General features: G+C 40.7%; 1 protein-coding gene across 1 annotated transcript in view; it reads left to right on the top strand.

Moving 5' to 3' along the window:
• The window catches only part of bcas3 (BCAS3 microtubule associated cell migration factor), a 988,864-nt gene that overhangs the window by 308,462 nt on the left and 654,820 nt on the right, over positions 1 to 25,582 (top strand). Inside the window, exon 16 of the mRNA XM_055166948.1 lies at positions 20,405 to 20,555. Coding sequence (XP_055022923.1) covers positions 20,405 to 20,555 — 151 coding nt within the window. The remainder of the gene's footprint in view (positions 1 to 20,404; positions 20,556 to 25,582) is intronic.

Consider the following 25,582-nt stretch of genomic DNA (forward strand, 5'->3'; position numbering starts at 1 on the left):
GCTGGATAGGCCGAGCACACACGGGCCTCTTCACACAGAGAGAAGCTGCGATAGGCCGAGCACACACGGGCCTCTTCACACAGAGAGAAGCCGCGATAGGCCGAGCGCACACACGGGCCTCTTCACACAGAGAGAAGCCGCGATAGGGCCGAGCACACACGGGCCTCTTCACACAGAGAGAAGCCGCGATAGGCCGAGCGCACACGGGCCTTTTCACACAGAGAGAAAGCTGCGATAGGCCGAGCACACACGGGCCTCTTCACACAGAGAGAAGCTGCGATAGGCCGAGCACCACACGACAGAGAGAAGCTGCGATAGGCCGAGCACACACGGGCCTCTTCACACAGAGAGAAGCTGCGATAGGCGAGCACACACGGGCCTCTTCACACAGAGAGAAGCAGCGATAGGCCGAGCACACACGGGCCTTTTCACACAGAGAGAAGCTGCGATAGGCCGAGCACACACGGGCCTTTTCACACAGAGAGAAGCTGCGATAGGCCGAGCACACACGGGCCTCTTTCACACAGAGAGAAGCTGCGATAGGCCGAGCACACACGGGCCTCTTCACACAGAGAGAAGCTGCGATAGGCCGAGCGCACACGGGCCTTTTCACACAGAGAGAAGCTGCGATAGGCCGAGCACACACGGGCCTCTTCACACAGAGAGAAGCAGCGATAGGCCGAGCACACACGGGCCTCTTCACACAGAGAGAAGCTGCGATAGGCCGAGCACACACGGGCCTCTTCACACAGAGAGAAGCAGCGATAGGCCGAGCACACACACGGGCCTCTTCACACAGAGAGAAGCTGCGATAGGCCGAGCACACACGGGCCTCTTTCACACAGAGAGAAGCTGTGATAGGCCGAGCACACACGGGCCTCTTCACACAGAGAGAAGCTGCGATAGGCCGAGCACACACGGGCCTTTTCACACAGAGAGAAGCTGCGATAGGCCGAGCACACACGGGCCTCTTCACACAGAGAGAAGCTGCGATAGGCCGAGCACACACGGGCCTCTTCACACAGAGAGAAGCTGCGATAGGCCGAGCACACACGGGCCTCTTCACACAGAGAGAAGCTGCGATAGGCCGAGCACACACGGGCCTCTTCACATGGACCAGGTTCATCTTTACAATAATGAATCATGTTATTTTGTTAAACTGAGGCTGAGGAGCTCGACAGGATCAGGATTTAACCAGGACCAAATTAAAAATGGCCGTTCTTTTTGTCTGGTCTCTTCAGCTCCATTAGACTCTGTCCTGCCTCCTCCTCTTCACAAACAAACATCCACATCATTTTACTAATAACTCTCTCTACATCTCTCTCTCTCTCTCTTTTCTCTCTTTCTTTCTCTCTTCGTTTCTCTGTCGCTCTCTGTTTCTCTCCACTCCATATTTTAGTAATAGCTTCCTTTTTTCTCTTTTTCTCTCTCTATTGTTTAGTTGTAACTCTCTAACTCTCTCTCTCCCCACTGCCTCTTTCGAAAAACTCTCTCTGTCTTTCTCTTTTCTTTCTCTCTCTTTCCCTCTCTTTGTCTCTATTCCTTTCCTTTCCCTCAACATTTGTATTTCTTCTCTCTTCTTTTGTTTCTTCTCTCTATTATTCTTTAGTAATAACTCTCTCTCTCTCCTCTTTCTAGTCACTCTCTCTCTCTCTCTCTATCTCTTCTCTCTCTCTCTTTTCTCTCTCTCCTTCTCTTTGTCTCTCTATTCCTTTTAGTAATAGCTTCCCTCCTCTCTCTCTTTCATTGTTTAGTAATCTCTCTCTCCCCTCTACCTCTTTGTAAATACTCTCTCTGTCTATCACTCTTTCTTTCTGTCTCTCTCTCTCTTTCCCTCTCTTTGTCTCTATTCCTTTCCTTTCCCTCAACATTTTAATTTCTTCTCTCTTCTTTTGTTTCTTCTCTCTATTATTCTTTAGTAATAACTCTCTCTCTCTCCCTCTTTCTAGTCACTCTCTCTAACTATCTCTGTCTCTCTCTTTTTTCTTTCTTTCTCTCTTTCTCCCTCTCTTTGTCTCTCTATTCCTTTTCCCCGCCTCAAATTTTAGTAAATTTCTAAATCTCTCTCTCTCATTGTTTAGAAATCTCTTTCTCCCTCTACCTCTTTCTAATAATTCTCTCTGTGTCTTTCTCTCTCTTTCTTTCTCTCTATTGTTTTTCCTCCCCTCAAAATTGTATTAATAGCTGCTTCTCTCTTTCTCATTCTTTAGTAATAACTCTCTCTCATTCTCTCTCTCTCTTTCTTTCTCTCTCTCCTTCTCTTTGTGTCTCTATTCCTTTTAGTAATAGCTTCCCTCCTCTCTCTCTTTCATTGTTTAGTAATCTCTCTCTCCCCTCTACCTCTTTGTAATAACTCTCTCTGTCTATCACTCTTTCTTTCTGTCTGTCTTTCTCTCTCTCTCCCTCTCTTTGTCTCTCTATTCCTTTCCTCCGCCTCAAAATTTTAGTATAGCTTCTTCTGTCTCTCATTCTTTAGTAATAACTCTCTCTCTCCTTCTTTCTAATAACTCTCTCTCGTTATCTCTCTCTGTCTCTCTTTTTCTTTCTTTCTCTCTCTCTCCTCTTTGTCTCTCTATTCCTTTTCCTCTCCTCAAAATTTTAGTAATAGCTTCCCCCTCTCTCTTTCTCTTTGATTGTTTATTAATAACTCTATTTCTCCCTCTACCTCTTTTGAAAAACTCTTTCTTTCTTTCTCTCTCTCTATTCCTCTCTTTGTCTCTATTCCTTTTCCTCCTCTCAAAATTGTATTAATAACTGCTTCTCTCTCTCTTTCTGTAGTAATAACTCTCTCCCTCCCTCCATCTTTCTAATAAGTTTCTCTCGCTTTCTCTCTCTTTGTCTTTCTCTCTCTCTCTCTCTTTCTCTCTGCTCTTCTCTTTGTCTCTCTCTATTCCTTTTCCTCTCCTCAACTTTTAGTAATAGCTCTCCTTTATTTACACTCTCTCTTTCTCTCTCTCTCTCTCTCTCTCTCTCTCTTTAGCTCTAATCTCTCTCTCTCTCTCTCCTCTGCCTCTTTCTAAGAACTTTCTCTCTGTCCATCTCTTTCTCTCTGTCTTGTCTCTGTCACTTTCTTTCTTTCTTTTTCTCTTGCTCTCTTCCTCTTTGTCTCTGTCCTGTCTTTGTCTCTTTTTCCTCCTGTTAGTAATAGCTTCCTCTTTCTCTCTCTCTCTCTCTCTCTCTCTCTCTGTATCTCACTCTTTTTTTTCTTTCTTTTTTCTCTCTCCTTCCCCTCTTTGTCTCTCTCTATTCCTTTTCCTCTCCTCAGCTTTTAGTAATAGCTTCCCTCTCTCTCTCTCCCTCACTTTCTAATAACTCTCTCCGTATTTCTCTCTCTTTCTTTCACTCTTTCTTTCTCTTGTTCTCTCTCTCTCATTGTTTAACTCTTTCTCTCGGTCTGTCTCTTTCTTCTTGTTTTACTTTCATTCTCTTCCTCTCTCTCTATCCCCTCCCCTCCTCCTCTCATCCCCCTGTACTGCAGTATACTCTTAATAGTTTCTTCGTTATTTATTTTTCTCCTCCTTTTCTTCCTCCCTCTCTCTTTCTTTTCTCTCTCTCTTTCTTTTCTCTCTAAAACTCTACATTTTCATCTTCAGTCTCGTTGTGATTCTCCGTTGTTTTGGGCCTTTTGGATTCAGTCCTGGACATTTTTGTTACTTCCTTAACCTTTTGTATTTTTTTTTTTTTCGTTATCCCTCCTCTTTCCTTTCTCTCTCTCTCTCTCTCTCTCTCTCTCTCTCTCTCTCTCTTCCTCTCTTCTCTCTCCATCTTTCTAATAACTCTCTCTCTCTCTCTTCTCTCTCTCTTTCTCTCTTTCTTTCTCTCTCTCTTCTCTTTGTCTCTCTATTCCTTTTTAGTAATAGCTTCCCTCCTCTCTCTCTTTCATTGTTTAGTAATCTCTCTCTCCCCTCTACCTCTTTGTAAATACTTCTCTCTGTCCTATACTCTTTTTTCTTTCTGTCTTTCTCTCTCTTTCTCTCTCTTTGTCTCTATTCCTTTCCTTTCCCTCAACATTTTTATTTCTTCTCTCTTCTTTTGTTTCTTCTCTCTATTATTCTTTAGTAATAACTCTCTCTCTCTCCCTCTTCTAGTCACTCTCTCTCTCTCTCACTATCTCTGTCTCTCTCTTTTTTCTTTCTTTCTCTCTTTCTCCCTCTCTTTGTCTCTCTATTCCTTTTCTCTTCCCTCAAATTTTAGTACATTTCTAAATCTCTCTCTCTCATTGTTTAGAAATCTCTTTCTCCCTCTACCTCTTTCTAATAATTCTCTCTCTGTCTTTCTCTTTCTTTCTCTCTCTCTCTCTTTCTCTCTATTGTTTTTCCTCCCCTCAAAATTGTATTAATAGCTGCTTCTCTCTTTCTCATTCTTTAGTAATAACTCTCTCTCTCCATCTTTCTAATAACTCTCTCTCATTCTCTCTCTCTCTCTCTCTCTCTCTTTCTTCTCTCTCTTCTCTCTTTGTCTTCTATTCCTTTTAGTAATAGCTTCCCTCCTCTCTCTCTTTCTCTCTCCACTTTTCTTGTTTAGTAATCTCTCTCTCCCCTCTACCTCTTTGTAAATACTCTCTCTGTCTATCACTCTTTCTTTCTGTCTTTCTCTCTCTCTCTTTCTCCTCTTTGTCTCTATTCCTTTTCCTCTCCTCAAAATTTTAGTAATTGCTTCCCTCTCTCTCTCTCTCTCTCTTTCTCTCTCCACTCTACTCTATCATTCTTTAGTAATAACTCTCTCCCTCCATCTTTCTAATAAGTTTCTCTCTTTGTCTTTCTCCTCTCTCTCTCTTTCTCTCTGCTCTTCTCTTTGTCTCTCTCTATTCCTTTTCCTCTCCTCAACTTTTAGTAATAGCCTCCTTTATTTACACTCTCTCTTTCTCTCTCATTCTTCTCGTCGTTTAGTAATCTCTCTCTCTCTCTCTCCTCTGCCTCTTTCTAAGAACTTTCTCTCTGTCCATCTCTTTCTCTCTGTCTTGTCTCTTCACTTTCTTTCTTTCTTTTTCTCTTGTCTCTTCTTTCTTTGTCTCTGTCTGTCTTCTTTTTCCTCCTGTTAGTAATAGCTTCTCCTCTTTCTCTCTCTCTCTCTCTCTCTCTCTCTCTCTGTATCTCTTTCTTTTTCTTCCTTTCTCTTTTGTCTCTCTCTATTCCTTTTCCTCTCTCAGCTTTTAGTAATAGCTTCCCTCTCTCTCTCTCCCTCACTTTCTAATAACTCTCTCCGTATTTCTCTCTCTTTCTTTCACTCTTTCTTTCTCTTGTTCTCTCTCTCTCTCATTGTTTAACTCTTTCTCTCGGTCTGTCTCTTTCTTCTTGTTTTACTTTCATTCTCTTCCTCTCTCTCTATCCCCTCCCCTCCTCCTCTCATCCCCCTGTACTGCAGTATACTCTTAATAGTTTCTTCGTTATTTATTTTTCTCCTCCTTTTCTTCCTCCCTCTCTCTTTCTTTTCTTTCTTTTTCTTTCTTTTCTCTCTCCAAACTCTACATTTTCATCTTCAGTCTCGTTGTGATTCTCCGTTGTTTTGGGCCTTTTGGATTCAGTCCTGGACATTTTTGTTACTTCCTTAACCTTTTGTATTTATTTATTTTTTCGTTATCCCTCCCTCTGCTTTCCTTTTCTCTCTCTCTCTCTCTCTCTCTCTCTCTCTCTCTCCGTCTCCTTTCCCTCTTTCTTTTCAGTGATTGTCAGGTTGCATTGTTCCCTCAATTAGCTCTCGAGTGGGGCCTTTCAGAACATTTCGGTAATAACTTCCTCTCCCTCTCTTTCCTCTTCTCTCTCTCTCTCCCTCTAATCACTCTCTCTCTCTCTCTCTTCATCCTCTCTTTCTCTCTCTCCTTCCTCTCTCTTTTCAGTGAAGGTCAGGTTGCATTGTTGGCCCACTTATAGGTCCGGAGTGAGGCCCTTTAGACATTTTAGCCATACCTTTCCTCTCTCTCTCTCTCTCTCTTCTCTCTCTCTCTCTTTTCTCTCTCTCTTTCTCTCTCTCTCTTTTCTCTCTTTCTCTCTCTCTCTTTTCGGTGAAGGTCAGGTTGTGTTGTTCCCTCGCTTAGGTCCAAAGTTGGGCCTTTTATAGACATTTTAGTAGTACTTTCTCTCTGTTTCTCTCTTTCTTTCCCTCTCCTTTCCTCTCTCTCTCTCTCTCTCTCTGTCTCTCTCTCTCTCTCTCTCTCTCTCTCTCTCTCAAATCTCTTTCTCCTGAGAGGGTGAAGGAAGCTAGGGAGGAGAGGGAGAAAAAGATTTGATTTGGAAGGAAGGGGATAGAGAGAAAGAGAGAGAAAGAGAGAGAGAAGCAGGCCCCAAAAGGCCCCAGTCTGACTCTTCTTTCTCTTTCTCTTCCTCCTCTCTTTGTCTCTCTCTCTTTTTTTTTGGTGAAGGTCAGGTTGTTCTCTCGCTTTGCTCCGAAGTTGGGTCTTTTAGACATTTTAGTTTTACCTTTCCTCTCTCCTGCTCTCTCTCCCTTTCCCTCCCTCTGTCTCTCTCTCCTCTCTTTCTGCCCTTCCTTCCAAATCAAATTGTTTTCTCCCTCTCTCTCTCTATACCTTTCCTCTCTCTCTCTCTCTCTCTCCCTTACCCTCTCTCCGTCTCTCTCTCTCTCTCTTCTCGCTTAGGTCCAAACTGGGGCCTTTTTGACATTTTAGTAATACCTTTCCTATGTCTCTCTTCTTTCTCTCCCCTCTTTCTCCTCGCCTTCTCTGTTTCTCTCTCTGCCTCTCTCCCCTTTGTTCCAAGTCTATTTCTCCCTCTCCTCCCAAACTCTCTCTCTCTCTCTCTCTCTCTCTCTCTCTCTCTGTCTCTCTCTCTCCTCTCTGTCTCTCTCTCTCTCTCTCTCTCTCTCTCTCTCTCTGTCTCTCTCTCTCTCCTTGCTTAGGTCCAAACCTGGGCCTGTTATTGTAGCATTCCCCGCTTTCTCTCTCTTTTCACCCTCTCTCTTTTTCTTTCTCTCCTTCCTTCCAAATCAGACGTCTTTCTCCCTCTCCCTCTCTCCTTCTCTCTCCATCTCTCTCTCCTTGCAGAGGTTCAAAGTTGGGCCTTCTAGACATGTTAGTGATTGCATCCCTCTCTCTCTCTCTCTCTCTCTCTCTCCTCTTTCTCTTTTCGTTGAAGGTCAGGTTGCATTGTTCTCTCACTTAGGTCTCAAAGTTTGGCTTTTTAGACATTTTAGTAATACTTTCTCTCTGTTTCTCTCTTTCTCTTCCCCTCCTTCTCTCTCTCTCTCTCCCCCTCTTCTCTCTCTTCCTCTCTTCCTCTCTCTTCTCCTGACATTTGTCAGTCTGACTAAAAGACATTCTTCCTCTTTTTCTTCCTTTCTTCTCTTCTCTCTCTCTCTTTCTTTAAGGTCCTCTCGCTCTTGGCTTTAGACATTTTAGTAAAAACCTTTCCTGTCTCTCTCTTCTCTCTCTTTTCTCTCCCTCCCCCCTCTCCTATTTCTCTCTCTCTCCCCCTCTTCTCTCTCCTCTCTCTCTCTCTCTCCTGTCTTTACGTAGGTCCAGACTTGCCCCCCCTCCTGTCTCTCTCTCTTCCCTTCCTTCCTTCTGTCTCTCTTTCTCTCTCTCTCTCTCCTTGCCCCTCTTTCTTTCCCTCTTCTCTCTCTCTCTCTCTCTGTCTCTTTCCCCCCATTCTCTCCATCTCTCTCCTTCTCCTTTCCTAGACCCAGACTGGGGCCTTTTAGACATGTCAGTGATAGCGTCCCCCTCTCTCTCTTCACCCTCTTTATCTCCCTCCTCTCTCTCTCTCTTCCCCCTCTTTGTCTCTCTCTCTCTCTCCCTCTCTTTCTCTTCCTCCTCCTCTCTCTCTCTCTCTCTCTACCTGTCCTTGTTTAGCTCCAGACTTGGGCCTCTCTCTCTTTCACCCCTTTTTCTCCTCTCTCTCTCTTCTCTTTCTCTTCTCTCTTCTCTCTCTCTTTTCCCTCTTCCCTCTCTTTCTCTCCCTCCTTTCTCTCTCTCCATCTCTCTCCTTCTCCTTTGCTAGACCCAGACTGGGGCCTTTTAGACATTTTAGTAAAACCTTTCCTGTCTCTCTCTCTCTTCTCTTCCTTCCCTCCCTCTCTCTATTTCTCTCTCTCTTCCCCCTCTTCCTCTCCCTCCTCTCTCTCTCTCTCGTCTCTCTCTACCTGTCCTTACGTAGGTCCAGACTTGCCCCCCCCCTCCTGTCTCTCTCTCTCTTTCCCTTCCTTCTTCTGTCTCTCTTTCTCTCCCACCTCTCTCTCTCCTTGCCCCTCTTTCTTTCCCTCTCTCTCTCTCTCTCTCTGTCTCTCCCCCATTTCTCTCTCCATCTCTCTCCTTCTCCTTTCCTTAGACCCAGACCGGGGCCTTTTAGACATGTCAGTGATAGCGTCCCCCTCTCTCTCTCTCACCCTCTTTATCTCCCTCCTCTCTCTCTCTCTTCCCCCTCTTTGTCTCTCTCTCTCTCTGTGTCTCTTTCCCCCCTCTTTCTCTTCCTCCTCTCTCTCTCCGTCTCTCTCTACCTGTCCTTTCTTAGCTCCAGACTTGGGCCTCTCTCTCTTTCCACCCCCTTTCTTTCCCTCCTCTCTCTCTCTTCCCCCTCTTTCTCTCTCTCTCTCTCTCTTTTCCCTCTTCCTCTCTTTCTCTCCCTCCTTTCTCTCTCTCTCTCTCTCCTTCTCCTTTCTTAGGTCCAGACTTGGGCCTTTTAGACATTTTAGTAAAACCTTTCCTGTCTCTCTCTGTCTCTCTCTCTTTCTCTCCCTCCCCTCTCTCTATTTCTCTCTCTCTTCCCCCTCTTCCTCTCCCTCCTCTCTCTCTCTCTCGTCTCTCTCTACCTGTCCTTACGTAGGTCCAGACTTGCCCCCCCCCCTGTCTCTCTCTCTTTCCCTTCCTTCTTCCTGTCTCTCTTTCTCTCCCACCTCTCTCTCTCCTTGCCCCTCTTTCTTTCCCTCTTCTCTCTCTCTCTCTTTCTCTTTCCCCCCATTTCTCTCCTTCTCCTTCTCCTTTCCTAGACCCAGACTGGGGCCTTTTAGACATGTCAGTGATAGCGTCCCCCTCTCTCTCTTCACCCTCTTTATCTCCCTCCTCTCTCTCTCTCTCTTCCCCCTCTTTGTCTCTCTCTCTCTCTCTGTGTCTCTTTCCCCCCTCTTTCTCTTCCTCCTCTTCTCTCTCCGTCTCTCTCTACCTGTCCTTTCTTAGGTCCAGACTTGGGCCTCTCTCTCTTTCCACCCCCTTTCTTTCCCTCCTCTCTCTCTCTTCCCCCTCTTTTCTCTCTCTCTCTCTCTCTCTCTTTTCCCTCTTCCTCTCTTTCTCTCCCTCCTTTCTCTCTCTCCATCTCTCTCCTTCTCCTTTCTTAGGTCCAGACTTGGGCCTTTTAGACATTTTAGTAAAACCTTTCCTGTCTCTCTCTGTCTCTCTCTCTTTCTCTCCCTGCCCTCTCTCTATTTCTCTCTCTCTTCCCCCTCTTTCTCTTCCTCCTCTCTCTCTCCGTCTCTCTCTATCTGTCCTTGTTTAGCTCCAGACTTGGGCCTCTCTCTCTTTCTCCCCTCTTTCTTTCCCCCTCTTTCTCTTTCTCTGTCTCTTTTCCCCCCTCTTTCTCTCTCTCTTTTCCCTCTTCGCTCTCTTTCTCTCCCTCCTTTCTCTCTCTCCATCTCTCTCCTTCTCCTTTCCTAGACCCAGACTGGGGCCTTTTAGACATGTCAGTGATAGCGTCCCCCCTCTCTCTCTTCACCCTCTTTATCTCCCTCTCTCTCTCTCTCTTCTCTTCTCCCTCTCTTCTGTCTCTCTCTCTCTGTGTCTCTTTCCCCCCTCTTTCTCTTCCTCCTCTCTCTCTCCGTCTCTCTCTACCTGTCCTTTCTTAGGTCCAGACTTGGGCCTCTCTCTCTTTCCACCCCCTTTCTTTCCCTCCTCTCTCTCTCTTCCCCCTCTTTCTCTCTCTCTCTCTCTCTTTTCCCTCTTCCTCTCTTTCTCTCCCTCCTTTCTCTCTCTCCATCTCTCTCCTTCTCCTTTCTTAGGTCCAGACTGGGGCCTTTTAGACATGTCAGTGATAGCGTCCCCCTCTCTCTCTTCACCCTCTCTCTTTCTCTCCCTCTTCTCTCCCTCTCTCTCTCCGTCTCTCTTTTCGTCGAAGGTCAGGTTGCATTGTTCTCTCTCTCGTCTCGTCCGCGGGGCCTTTTAGCTCCGCACAAACCCCACTTGCTTTTTGCTAACGATCTAAATGATTGGACCCAAAACACTCGAATTCCCCCCCAAATAATCTCTCCTCCTCCTCCTCCGCCTCCTCCCTCCATCTTAAACCCTTTTATCTACTATTTCCTCTCCTCCGCTCCCATTCTCTCCGTTCCCCCCCCCCCCGCTGCCAATCACCCATTAAGCCCTTTCTGCCCTCGCCGCACTTGAACTTGGAATTTTTTGCCTCTTTGAACGGGATTTCAATGGCGATTTTCCGCAGCCTTTGTGGACGTTTTGAAAAGACGTTTGTACTAAAGCCACAGTTGGGGATTTTCGGGGCGATGTTTGTGCCCGTAGTTACTGTTGCCGTCCCATTGTGCGGCTTTGTGGAGCTCGTACGGGGGAAGTTGCTCTCTGACATGTGCGGCTTGTGCGCGGTTCAAGTTTAGGCCTGTCCTAATATTTGCAGGGATTTTCTATACAAATGTAACAAAGCTTTTTTCAAATACAAGTCGCTCCGGGTCTTTGCTCTACTAAAACATTAACACAAGAGACTAAAAGAGAAAAAAAATGCACAAACTTTAACAAAAAAATTAATAAAAATCATAATATTTTAACAGAATGAGAAACAATACAGATTTAACCATGTATTTCCATGTAGGACGCCATGTTTGTACTGTATTATAAAAATAAATTATATATGTAACAAAATGTATACGAGAGACTAAAAGAAAATAATAAAAATGCACCAACTTAAAAACAAACAAACAAACTAACTAACAAAAAAACATATTATTTGAATGAAATCATAAATAATGTAAATATCTGCATGGCTTTTTGAGTTGAGATTAGAGAACAGTGTGTTTTCGTATAGAAGGACGCCATGTTTGTACTGGATCATAAAATAGAGTCTAAAAGAAAATTTAGATTCATAAACTTGAAAATAAAATAAATAAATAAAATAAAAATAAAACAATTAAATAAAAATTTTATTATAATCATAATCATATATATTTTTCTAAATCACGTAACGTAATGAAGTGTATAAAAAGTGCACCATAATTTTTGGTAAATATTTGGTCTTTTTTTTTTTTTTTTTTTTATTGTTTTGTGTTTGTTCTTTTTTTTTTTTTTTTTAAATTCAAATATATTTTCAATACATAAAATCTGATTCCTATATTAAAAGTATTTTCTTTTCTTTTTTTTTTTTTTAACCCATCATCGACACACTCTTCACATATTTTTCATTAAAAAAAAGAAAAAAGAAATTCAGAAAAAAATGTATGTATGTATGTATGTATTTATGTATTTATTTATTTATTTAATTTTTTTTTTTTTGTATTTGTATTTGTATTTTTTATTTTTATTTTATTTTATTTGAAAGGAGCTGTAAACTTGAAAACTACCATTTGACAGGCTTCTCACAGTCTTGGAAATCCTGGAAAAGTTATTGAAAAAAAAAAGTAATTTTCCAGGCCTGGAAAAGTCATGGAATTTTAGTATCTCTTTCACTCAACTCCAGCGTTCTGTTAAGTTCTCATGAGACTATTCTGATTATTTCTGAACGTCTGTGCCTTCTGTTTAAAAGAGACGACAATAAATGCACTGACAGGATTTTAAATGTTAAAAAACTATAATCCCAAACCATAAGGTGAATGGAAAGAGTTAATATTTCATATTTAGCCCTAAAAGTCTGATCAACTGTAAACATGTAGGCGCTGTAAAGTCATGGAAAATTCACAATTAAATCTATCAGAAAATGACGTAAAAGTAGTGACATTATCTGTCCATGCAGCAAGATCATTTGACTTGACAAGTTCTCTTAAAATAAACGACCTCTAGACTAAAATGAAGCATCTCAGAATGAGTAAGCAGAAATAAATCTGAAAACAAGATGTCGTGAAAAAGTCCTGGAAAAGTTTTGAAATTTCGTCAGCGAAAAAGAGAAGAGTAAAAGAGTGGGAACCCTGATTATAGCACATTGCAATAAAATCTTGGCCAAAATTTAAGATATAAACACTTAAATCTATAAAAAAATGACTTAAAATGAGTGAAATTATCTGTCCGTGTAGTGAGATCATTTTACCGTATTTTCTGCACTATAGGGCGCACTGGATTATAAGGCGCACTGTCGCTGAATGGTCTATTTTTGAACTTTTTTCACATATAAACCACACCGGACTTTAAACGAAACACAACAGTTCGATAAATCTTTATTTAACGCCTTCACAGTAACTCTGAACTTGGTGAATGTGTGTTCGTACGCAGCTCGGACTTTCACTTTATAAACGCCTTGAGTTTAAAGTGGGCGTTGTGAGCGTGTCTCTTGACAGGTGCGTTTTGATATTAAAGATTGAGATCTTGACGCATCAGTTACTAGAGATGGGTGCGTCGGAGGAGAGAACATAGAGAAAAATCCTGCACACTGTCTTACTTGCAAATTGTGAGATTTATTGGGACAAACCGTGCAACTTTTCGGCACTAGGCCTTCGTCAAACAGGCAAACAGAATGAGAGCTCAGGGTGACAGGTCGTAAAGAAACAATGCACTCAAAACCCTCTAATTAAAAAAAACAAAGACAGTCAACATACAGTGTAATCATAATAATAATAATAATGAAATATTAATCATGAGTAGAAAAATCATTGATATTAAAAGGAATCACAGTATGTATTAGTGTTGTGGCTTTGTAGTTTACTAAAGTCGTACTAAGACACTGGAACAAATTCATATATAAGGCGCTCTGGCACGCAGTTGTTTTTGATTAAATTAAAGACTTTTAAGTGTGTCCTATAATGCGGAAAATACGGTACTTGAGAAGTTATCTAAAAATAAACGACCTCTAGATCAGGGGTGTCAAACTCATTTTGGTCCGGGGGTCGTATCCAACCGACTTTGATCCCAAAGTGGGCCGGATCAGAAAACTCATGTCATATAAACCCCAAAAATAACAATAAGTTCAAATATTTGTGCAGAGAAACACAAATCTATTACAGAAATCTTTTTTAATTGATGAACTCTTTCTTTTGCAAAATATTATAATATTATGAACAACCTGAAACTTTAAGAAAAATGCAATTTCAACACAATGTTTTAACTTGAACTTGTATAAACAGGAATAAGTTGTTTATACAATTTTTTGTTGTAAAATCCTGCACTCGGCTCCACTTTTCTCATGTTGGACATTTTTCTGATGAGGGTGTCACGGTCAACAGTCAAAACGATCGTCCTTTAAGAGCGTTTGGAAAGAGACAAGTCTTCATTTGTGCTGCTCTGGTGGGAGGGGCCACGTACAGAGACGCTGGAGACGCTGCTGTGATAAACACCACAGAAAATTAACACGGTTTTAATAGAAAATACAATTAAAATATTGTAGTAGAAAATCATCCGAGGGCCAGATTAAAGGTCTGTGTTTGACACCTGTGGTCTAGACTAAAATTACACATCTCAGAACGAGCGATAGATAATAAATGTTTTAAATTTTGTCAGTGAAAAAGAGTGGGAACCCTGTTTTTATGACATCACAAGGTGGAACTGAACATTTTGAGCTCACGGACTAAAAATAAAGTGACTCAAACATGTTCGAACGAAACAAAACACAACTCCGGCTCTGTTTTCGACGAGGGAACGTAACACGAAACCTTTAATACAGTAGAAATAACTCTTCTTTTTCTTTTTTTTCTTTTTCTTTCCCTCCTTTTTGAATTCCATCTCTTTTCTTTCCCCGAGAATCAACTTCCCTGTCACGTCGCATTGAGATTTCCACGCTCCGCTGTGTTCCATTTAAACAGCGCACGCCTTCGCTCGACTCCGCTTCTCGTGTTTGACAGGCGACACATTCTGGGTGCAACTTTAACCTTAAAAATCAAACGTCCCTGCAATTCCATCTCCCTTTTTCCACCGTAAAAGTAGCCGCCGTGTCCGTCCGCCCCGTTCACGTCTGATTGCGTTTTCCAGCTAATTTCGCCGCGCGGAGAACTGAACGGAGCGAAGGTACAGAGCGCGCGGGAGAGGCTGATTGGCCGTGATTAGGCCGGGCGTGCGCCGTTACAGGCCCCGACGCATCTTGAGCTGGTTATTTTAATCAATGCTTCGGGCCTCGGAGAGAAAAAGAGAAAGAGAGAAAGAGAGAAAGAGAGGGGGCCCCAAATCAGGCTTAAGGGGTTTCCCGAAGCTCGAAGAAAAAAAGACGAAAAGTAAATCACGGCTCTAGAGTTTTTTACACGAGGTCGAAACTGTCGGGAATCAGACAAGAATCGATACGAAAACTGAAACTAGATTTGAGCGAGTGTCAGATCTGTGTGTCGCTCGTTCATTCGTTTTTCAAAATAAAATGAAAAATAAGGAAACGGAAAAAACTAAAAAGGTTTGCTTCATTATTTGTCTCCAAAACCAAAATGAGGAAACAGATAATGATTCGTTTTTTTCAGTTTTCGTTTTTGGGTTTAAATTAAAAATTGAAAAAACGGATAAAGGACGTTTACAGTTCAGCCGGACTGAACCAGGACTGAACCAGGACTGAACCAGGACTGAACCAGGTCCGGGACCAGACAGGAACCAGACGGGGGCTGAGATCAAGACTTAGATCAGGACCAGACCAAGACAAGACCGTGATTGAGACCAGGACTGAGACCAGAACCAGACCAGGGCTGAGAGCAGGACTGAGGACGGGACCTGAGACCGGGACCAGATGGGACCAGACCGGGACCAGAGCAGGATTAAAAACAGTTTAATCCTGGTTCAGTCCTGGTTCAGTCCTGGTTTAGTCCTGGTTTAATCCTGGTTCAGTCCTGGTTTAGTCCTGGTTTAGTCCTGGTTCAGTCCTGGTTTAGTCCTGGTTTAGTCCTGGTTTAGACCTGGTTTAGTCCTGGTTCAGTCCTGGTTTAGTCCTGGTTTAGTCCTGGTTTAGTCCTGGTTTAGACCTGGTTTAGTCCTGGTTTAGTCCTGGTTCAGTCCTGGTTTAATCCTGGTTTAGTCCTGGTTTAGTCCTGGTTTAGTCCTGGTTTAGTCCTGGTTTAGTCCTGGTTCAGTCCTGGTTTAGTCCTGGTTTAGTCCTGGTTTAGTCCTGGTTTAGTCCTGGTTTAGTCCTGGTTTAGTCTGGTTTAGTCCTGGTTTAGTCCTGGTTTAGTCCTGGTTTAGTCCTGGTTTAGTCCTGGTTTAGTCCTGGTTAGTCCTGGTTTAGTCCTGGTTTAGTCCTGGTTTAGACCTGGTTTAGTCCTGGTTTAGTCCTGGTTTAGTCCTGGTTTAGTCCTGGTTTAGTCCTGGTTTAGTCCTGGTTTAGTCCTGGTTTAGTCCTGGTTTAGTCCTGGTTCAATCCGGCATCTCAGTTTAAGACACGTTAACGGGAAATTTCTGTTATGAGTTTTTTTTTTCCATTTTTCATTTAAACACAAAATTGGAAACTGAAAAAACTAATCATTATCCTTTTTTTTTTTGTTTGTTTGTTTTTTGTTTGTTTTGTTTCTTGTTTTGTTTTGTTTTGGAGTCAGATAATGAAGAAAACTGTTGTTTTTTCATTTTCTTATTTTTGGTTTTACTTTGAAAAAACAAATGAACGAACGATACATGGATTGTGTATCGATACTAAAAAACAAAATTGAATCGTTCCTGAAAAGCTTTAGAATGATCTTGATGTATCGTAACAAATCTAAAGCTGCGTTTAGTTTAATCGCAAAGTCTACGTGCGATTTTGTGGAACAAGAATCTGGCATCAACATGTCAACCAATCAGGGACGACTCTCCAGTGACGTAGTAGTAGTAGTTTTATTATTTGGTCAGTTTGCACTCGATGATTTTAATCTTAGCATCTTTTTGTAGGTATTTGTTATATCATGAGGTCTCTCTCTTTTTTGATTGGGCTGGACATGGGCTATATTTTAAGATCCATTGTGTATATATAGACGTGTACTGTATTTTCTGCACTATTAGTCGCTCTGGATTATAATGGTTAAATTAAATGATCTATTGTTGAACTTTTTTCACAAATAAACCGCGCTGGACTTTAAATGAAACCCAACAGTGTGATGGGTGAGTGGTTTTGTTTGTTTGTTCGTTCACGGTGACTCTGGGCTTTGTTCAGTTGTGGCGTGTAGGGAGGGTGTGTCTGTCGCTGGATTGTCGGCGTGTTCGCGGTGACTCGGTTGTTCAGTCGTGTCTAGAAGCGTCACGTCGCGCTCGCTTTTTCGGTTCGTTCCTCCGTTCCGTTCCTCGTCGGCGTGGAGTGATGAGTGTCTGTGGGTGTGTGTCGCTGTGCGGTCGCTGTCTGCTCCGTGTGTGTTTGTGGCTTTGTAGTTTACTGAAGTCGTACTGGGACACCCGAGTGGATTCGTGTGTAGGGCTCTGGATTGTGGGGCATGATCGTTTTTTGATGCGGTTGGAGGCTTAAGAGCGCGTCTAATAGTCCGGAAATTATGGTATATTGTAGTATATTGTAGTATATTATAATATATTGTAGTATATTGTTGTATATTATAATATATTGTAGTATATTGTTGTATAATGTAGTGAATATTTCCTTACCCAGTGTTTTGTGGTGATGGTGCCCAGGGTCATGGGCTGTTTGATCTAATTTAGTGCAGTATATTGTATTATAGATGTGTCTTATAATAAAATATAATAAATAATATTTTATAGTGTATTGTAGTGTATTATAGTGTGCTGTAGTATATTTTATTATATTGTAGTATGGGCGCTCTGGATTGTGGCGCACAGTTGTTTTTTGATGGGGTTAGAGGCTTAGAAGCGCGTCTAATAGCCCAGAAAATACAGTAAATCTCACAATTTGTAAGACGGTGTGTGGGATTTTTCTCTGTAGTATGTAAACTATAAAAATCCACATTACTACACTTAAAATAAGTAAAACAACAACTTTTTGCTCTAAAAATAAGACATAAAATTGAATTTTGCTTGAATTAAGAAAAACACTCTTATTCCATTGGTCGATAATTTTATTTGTCAAGTTGAATCGACTCAAATAAAGTCAAATGCTCTTAATTTAAGTTATTATAAGTTATCTAGATTTTTATTTTATTTTATTTACACTGTATGTGCTCTTTATTACTTAAAGTGTTTTCCTTTATTAGTTTTACTACTTTATTACTTATAAAAGAATGAGAACTTTGCACATCAATTGTCCTAATGTCCTAAAAAATCCTAATAAAACGTAATAAATCGTATTTTGTAATTGTGGGGCGCACAGTTGTTTTTTGATGGGGTTAGAGGCTTTTGAGCGAAAATACAGGTAAATCTCACAATTTGCAGTAAGTAAGACTTTCTCTCTCTCAGATTTTTCTCTATAGTATTTAAACTATAAAAATCACACATTACTACACTTAAAATAAGTAAAACAACAACTTGTTGCACTTAAAATAAGACACAAAATCGAATGTTACTTGAATTAAGAAAAAAACTCTTATTCCATTGGTCGATAATTTTACTTGTCAAGTTGAATTGACTCAAATAAAGTCAAATATTCTTAATTTAAGTTATTATAAATTACCTAGATATTGTTTTTTTTTCCAGTGTATGTACTCTTTATTACTTAAAATGTATTCCTTTATTAATTTTATAATTTAAGAATGAGAACTTTGCGCATCAATTGTCCTAATGCCCTAAAAAAAATCCTAATAAAATATAATAAATCGTAATAAATCTCACATTTTGCTGGTAAAATTCCGGATTTTTCTCTCTGTTACTTTATTATTTAAAATTAATTCCTTTAATCTTTATTACATTGATTATTTAAAACGCAATGAACCCCAGTGCCATGTTTTTTTAATGTCCATATTATTATTATTATTATCCTCTTGTTCTTTTTAATTTAATCCATTAGCATTAGCTCTTCGCGCCGCTTCCCGTTAGCATATTTCAGCCCACATTACGGCTCAATAGAAACGTGCGCACGTCTGTTAGCTCTGAGCTTAGCGTATGTTTCGCTAATGCGTCGCTAATGCTTCACTTTTGTAGCCGGGCTTGTAATCGCTTGGACACGGTTCGCTCGTGGTCAAAGCGCGGCCCGAGCCTCTATTGAAAAAGAGCAGTCCCGATTAGCATTTGTAAAGAGTCGCCGCGCGGGCCTGAATAATGCATTTTTAAACTCGCGCACTTAGCATGTTAGCATTTAGCCTCCCGTCGTCGTCGCGTGTATTGACTTTTCCCTCGTCTCGCTCGAAAGCTTCCTGTGGCCTTGTGGGGTTTGTTGTTTTTTTAAGACCTTGTAAAAGCATTTAAGAGTCTCCTTTTGTTACGAGCTCTTTGGGCAATTATCAGAGAAGATGGTTGTTAAAATTCTACCCCAAGAAAATACTCAAAATTTAAAAAAATAAAAAGGCAATTAGAACAGATTATACACGAAAATTGTTGTTGTAAATATTCGTTCATCCGTCAAATTCCCTTCACACTATAACAACAATAATCCGTGTGTCATTCGTTCATTTGTTTTTCAAAATAAAACCAAAATAATAAGTCTCCAAAATAAAAATAAAAATAAAAAACAGATAATGATTAGTTTTTTCAGTTTTTGATTTTGTGTTTAAATGAAAAATGGAAAGAAAAAAAAAAAAAACGGATAACGACCGTTTCCCGTTTATGTGACTCCGTGACTGTGATGCCGGACTGAACCAGGACTGATCCAGGTGCATGACCAGACCGGAACCAGACCGGAACCAGACCGGGACCAGACCGGGACCAGACCGGGACCAGACCGGGACCAGAGTAGACGCCGAGCTTTGACTCCGAGCCTCAGCTTCGAGCTCTGGCCCTGCCGTGGGGTCTGAGCCTCCGATCTGGTCCCTGTCTGGTCCCGGTCTGGTCTCAGTCTCAGTCCCGGCCTGGTCTCGGTCTCAGTCCTGGTCTGGTCCCGGCCTGGTCTTGGTCTCAGTCCCGGTCTGGTCCTGGCCTGGTCTTGGTCTCAGTCCCGGTCTGGTCTCAGCCTGGTCCTGGTGTGGTCTTGGTCTCAGTCTCGGCCTGGTCCCGGCCTGGTCCTGGTCTGGTCTCGGTCTCAATCTAGGTCTGGTCCCGGTCTCATTTCTGATCTTAGTCTCGGTCTAGTCTTCGTCTGGTCCTGGTCTGGTCTGGGTCTCAGTCCCGCTCTGGTCCCAGTCTGGTCTCAGTCTCAGTCTGGTCCCGCTCTGGTCCTGGTCCTGGATCAGTCCTGGTTCAGTCCGTATGCAGCGCAAAAGTTCGGCATCACAGTCACAGTAAACGGGAAATGGTCGTTATCTTTTTTTTTTTTTTCATTTAAACACAAAATCAAAAACTGAAAAAATTAATCATTATCTGTTTTTTTTCATTTTGGTTTTGGAGACAAATAATGAAAAAAAAAAACTGTAGATTTTTTAATTTTCTTATTTTTGGTTTTATTTTGAAAAACAAATGAATTAATGACACACGGATACACAGACTTTTGGAAGCGTTATCAGTGAAAATTAGTTTGATGCCAAAATGTTGCTCAAAATAAGAAAAAATAAATAAAAAACGCAAACAACAATATTCGTACATCCGTCTTTTCACTTTTGGAAACTTTATCAGTGAAAATTAGATAAAACTGACTCCAAAATGTCTCTCAAAATAAGAAAAAATAAACTAAACTAAAATAATATTGTTACAAAAATTGGCAAAACCGTCAAATTCTTGTGAAGGGAAATTAAATAAAATTGTTAGACGCATTATTTTGGAAATTATGAGCAAAGAATATTGATAAAATTGCTTCCCAAAACATTACTAAAAAGAATAATAAAAAATATTTGCAACTAAGAAGAATATGAATAATGGAAAATCATATTTGGATAAGAAACATTTATCTTTTTTTTTTGTTTTTTTTTTTGTTTTTAGTTTTGACTAAATGGGAGCTAAAGAAACATAAACTGATGAATGTTTTTGTCTTTAGGGACGATACTGAAGGCCTTTTACTTTTTTACTTTCCTTTGTACTGTGAATTGTTATTTATTTGTTTATTTATTTGTTTGTTTATTTCATTCATAAATTTTAAAAATACTTTAACCATGTCTAATATTAAACGTACAAGAAATGAATGAAAAGAAGCAGTAAGAAGAGTCGTCTTACGTTATTTGGCCCTATTTTCTTAACTGTCTGCATCTAATTATGAAACGTTTTATTGTCAGAGAATCAGGAAGTGCACATTAGCATGATAATTGTTGTTACTGTAACATTCTGGTCTCAGGTGAATGAGGAGTAACTTTGGACCTCTGCAAATGTTTAAAATGAATTGATTCTGTTTTTCATGTTTTTTAAGACTCTAATGACTCGTGTTTGTGTGTTTGTTTGTGTTTTTGTGCGTTTGTGTTTCAGGGAAACTGAGCAGTCAGGACTCGTACAATAATCTGTCCAACAACAGCATGGGGAACCCGCGCGTGTCGCCCCTGCCCAGCCTCACCGTGGTCCTGCCCCTGGCACAGATCAAACAGCCCATGACCCTCGGCACCATCACCAAACGCACCGGGTAAGGAAATATACAACACAATACTCAACAGAGTACTACAAAATACTACAAAATACTACACAAAATACTACAATATACTATATACGCTATAATACACTATACACTATATACTACAATATACTATAATACACTACAATATACTATAATACTATACAAAATACTACAGTATACTACAATACACTATAATACACTACAATATACACTACAATATACAATACACAATACACTACTACAAAATACTACAAAATACTACAATACTATAATACACTACAATATACTACAATATACTTATATTATATTATACACACCTATAATACAATATACTGCACTAAATAATATCAAACAGCCCATGATCCTGGGCACAATCACCAAACACACTGGGTAAGGAAATATACAACACAATACACACTACTATATATAACAATATACTGCAGTATACTATAATACACTATAATATACACTACAATATACTGCAATACACACTACAGTAAACTATAATATACTACACTACATTACAATATACTACAATACACTACTATAATATACTACAATATACTATAATATACACTACAATATACTATAGTACACTATACTATACTACAATATAATACAGTACACTGTACTACAATACACTGCTGTTTGTCTTTTCATAACTTCTTGTTTTTCAGTCAGAAAACAGGAACTGACAAATAAGGGTGAAAGGTCAATTTTTCACATACAAATATTTCTTCATTATAGCAACTAACTGTCGACTTTTGGGAGCCCTGCCTGTTATACTTTTGTCTGGACAAAACTCAAACTCTGAAGTCATTTTTCTCAGTTTTACTCTGGAGAGTTAAAGACTTTTGCTTTTGTAGAACAGAACAGGTCGTCACCAAACGCAGTACGGACATATGTAATACTGTAAAATATACAATATATTACAATTTACAACAAAATACTATAATACACCACATACTACACTATACTATAATAAATTACAATGTACTGTACCCCACTCGTATTTTAGAGCATCACCAAATACACAGGGTAAGGACAGATAAAATACTAATATACTACTACACTATATTATAAAATATATATACAATATATTAGAGTTGTCCCGACCCGATCACATGATCGGAAATCAGCGCCAATCACGTGACTGTGGACTCTATCCGGTCTCGGCCGTTAAGGTATCGGATAAATAATATACGTATAGAAAATACACACAGCACACAACGTTTTATTTAGTTTTTTTTTACTGAGGTGAGGGATTTGTTCAGTAACATCCAGTCAGTGCGTCTGTCTGTCCCAGCGTCTGTTGTACTAGAGACGCACTTACGCTGAGACTTTTGGGCCGTGTCGTACTCGGGCGCTGTTACCTGAGGTTCTGTGGTCCAAGTTCACACCTGCGATGTCTCTGATGGCGTCATCGCAGGTGCTGTTTGTTTGTTTGTTTGTGTATTGCGCAACGGAGTTGGCGCTTTTGGCGGTGAGGGTTCGTCCAGTCGTCTGTTGAGCCATGGGACCGATGTTGCTCTGCTGTGGGTTTGTGGCTGTGGTGTCGGTGCGGGGGGAGAGAGTCTGTGGAGCTTCTGTCATCTCATTTTATTTGGTAAAATTTTGTATTATTTGGATTTCATAGACGAGCCTAAATGTTTCAAATATAAAGCACATGCAAACATATAATATCAAATGTACAAAGTGTAGATTGTGCAGTCGAGTCTCAGGTCTGATCTGGTTCTGGTCTAGTTCCTGTTTTGTCCAGTTCATTAAGTTTACTAAGTTACACATTCCAAGACCAAACTGTGAAAAGTCAAGATTTTTTCAACGATGATGGTTCATGGTTAGAAAAGTTAATAAAAATACTCCACATGAAATCAACACAATCTGATCCCGCAAACATCCTGGATCTTATTCTTTGCTCTTAGTTCATTTTATAATGTTTTATAGAAGTATCGGATCAGGACTCGGTACCAGCAAATACTCAAAATCAAATGACTCGGACTCGGGGGCAAAAAAAAATGTGATCGGGACACCCCTACAATATACTGCACTCACTCATGTTTTTGTGTTTAATTATATCAAACTGACACCAAACACACACACACACACACACACAAGTCTCACTGAATTAAACCTGAAATGTTTTTTGTTTTTTTAAATTTTAACTGATTCTTGTTCTTGTCACGTTGGCCCCGGACTCTAAAACATTCTAACGTTTATTTATTGATTTTATTGAAGACATGTGTTCCAAAAGTGCATTCCAAGAGTAAATATTTCGGATTGTAGCAGAATCAGCGGGAGTGGCTCCGGGCCCCTGTGCTGCTCACTCTCTCCCTGCTCTCCTCTCGGGCCTGTTGGCTTGGATTAGATCAGATAATACTTCATTGTCACATCATAGATCCCAAATTTGTTTCACGCACACACACACGGACACACATAAACACACACACACACACACACACACACACGGACACACATAAACACACACACAGAGCTTTAGTCGTACACAGTGTTGGGAAGGTGACTTTTAAAATGTAATCCCCTACAGATTACAGATTACACACCCCAAAATGTAGTTTGTAACGTAATCCATTAAATTACTTGAAGTGAGTAACGTAATCTGATTACTTTGGATTACTTGATATTGTCGTGCTTTTTAAAACTACAAGAATGTAGCGACCACATCCTGAAAATTCCTCCTTGATTACTGGTTTAGACCTGGTTTTAGACCTGGTTTAGACCTGGTTTAGTCCTGGTTTAGTCCTGGTTTTAGTCCTGGTTTAGTCCTGGTTTAGTCCTGGTTTTAGTCCTGGTTTTGGTCCCTGGTTTTAGACCTGGTTTTAGTCCTGGTTTTTAGTCCTGGTTTTAGTCCTGGTTTAGAGTCCTGGTTTTAGTCCTGTTTTAGACCTGGTTTAGTCCTTGGTTAGTCCTGGTTTAGCCTGGTTTTAGTCCTGGTTTAGTAGTTTAGTCTGGTTTAGTCCTGGTTTTTAGTTTTTTAGTCCTGGTTTTAGTCCTGGTTTTAGTCCTGGTTTAGTCCTGGTTTTAGTCCTGGTTTTAGTCCTATGGGTTAGTCCTGGTTTAGGTTTTAGTGTTGGAGTCCTGGTTTTAGTCCTGGTTTAGACCTGGTTTAGTCCTGGTTTTCCTAGTCCTGGTTTAGTAGTCCTGGTTTTAGTCCTGGTTTAGTCCTTTTAGTCCTGGTTTTAGTCCTGGGTTTAGTCCTGGTCCTTAGTCCTGGTTTAGACCTGGTTTAGTCTGGTTTTAGTCCTGCCTTTTAGGTTTAGTCCTGGTTTAGTCCTGGTTTTAGTCCTGGTTTTAGTCCTGACCCTGGTTTAGTCCTGGTTTAGTCCTGGTTTTAGTCCTGGTTTAGACCTGGTTTAGTCCTTTTTTAGTCCTGGTTTAGTCCTGGTTTAGACCTGGTTTAGTCCTGGTTTAGTCCTGGTTTTAGACCTCCTGGTTTTAGACCTGGTTTTAGTCCTGGTTTAGTCCTGGTTTAGTCCTGGTTTAGTCCTGGTTAGTCCTGGTTTAGTGGTTTAGCCTGGTTTTAGTCCTGGTTTAGTCCTGGTTTAGTAGTCCTGGTTTTAGTCCTGGTTTAGTCCTGGTTTTAGTCCTGGTTTTAGACCTGGTTTAGTCCTGGTTTACCTGGTTTTGGTTTTAGTCCTGGTTTTAGTCCTGGTTTAGCCTGGTTTAGCCAAATGTCGAAACAGGAAAATCCCTCATTTATTTCAACAAAGTAACTGTAATCCAATTCCCACTCACTGAAACAGTAACTGTAACTGAATACAGTTACTCATCATTTGTACTCTGATTACTTAACTCCGGTACTTGTAATCTGTTACTCCCCAACACTGGTCGTTCATCATATAAACAGCGACAGAGGAGAGGACGGGTCACACACACAGACGCCTCCGGGGCCTGCGCACATACACCGGTGTTTGGAAAAATATTTAGTAGAATTTACATTTTTCTTTTTTTTTTTTAATACTGGAAATATTATGTTGCGTTTCAGAACATGTTTGTAGAAGTCACAGGAAGGGCATCTGACGCAAAGAGACAAAGACGAAGAGTAAATTTTGTGTGACCAGATGTTCCTTTTGACCCGGGACAGTCCCACTTTTGAGTCCTGTGTCCCCCGTCCCTGCAGATTTATACAAAACCAGTGATTTGTCCCAGTTTGAAACAAGAAATTTTCCAATTTTTGACCAATCTGATCCTTATATTGACATTTGTTGAGGTAAAATGACAGAAAAGCTGCTTAAAATGACCAAAACACAAAGAAAATGTGACTATACTGACTCATGTTTGTCATAAATGGGCCGACAGTTTTCCTTAACCCTTCCGGACAAATGTTTTGATTTTTCTTGAAAAGCTGAGAGTTGTTTGCCTGATTCATCAACCGGTTTCACTTCGTAGAAACCGTCTGACCTCACAGCGTTAGGATTCGTTCGCTCGACCGTAGGCGGGTACTTTTTTAATTTAACCAATCGCTGTTGTTTGGTCGTGACGTTTGTAATGCGCCAAATCTCGTAGGAAGAAGAACAATAACGTCTTTCCTCTTGATAAAATTAACCAAACATTCTCTTTGTTCCAGCTTTAAATCCTCGATCTCGGGAATCGTTGCCGACACAGAATGTATGACTCTTTCCGGGTTCTTGTAAACCGTCTAGAACACGGGTGTCAAACTCCGGGGGCCATATCCAACTACTTTAATCCCAAAAGGGCTGGATCAGAAAACTCATGTCATATAAACCTCAAAAATAGCAATAAGTTTAATTTTTGTGCAGAGAAACACAAATCTATTACAGAAATCTTTTTTAATTGATGAACTCTTTCTTATTATAATATTATAATATTATGAACAACCTGAAACTTTAAGAAAAATGCAATTTCAACACAATGTTTTAACATGAACTTATATGTAAACAGGAATAAGTCAATTTTTGTTGTAAAATCCTGCACTCGGCTCCACTTTTCTCATGTTGGACATTTTTCTGAGACCAGGACTAGACTGAGACCAGGACTAGACTGAGACCAGGACTAGA

The sequence above is a fragment of the Boleophthalmus pectinirostris genome, unplaced genomic scaffold (genome assembly GCF_026225935.1).
Source record: "Boleophthalmus pectinirostris isolate CB_2022bp ecotype Guang Dong unplaced genomic scaffold, ASM2622593v1 HiC_scaffold_9, whole genome shotgun sequence".
Classification (NCBI taxonomy): Eukaryota; Metazoa; Chordata; class Actinopteri; order Gobiiformes; family Gobiidae; genus Boleophthalmus; species Boleophthalmus pectinirostris.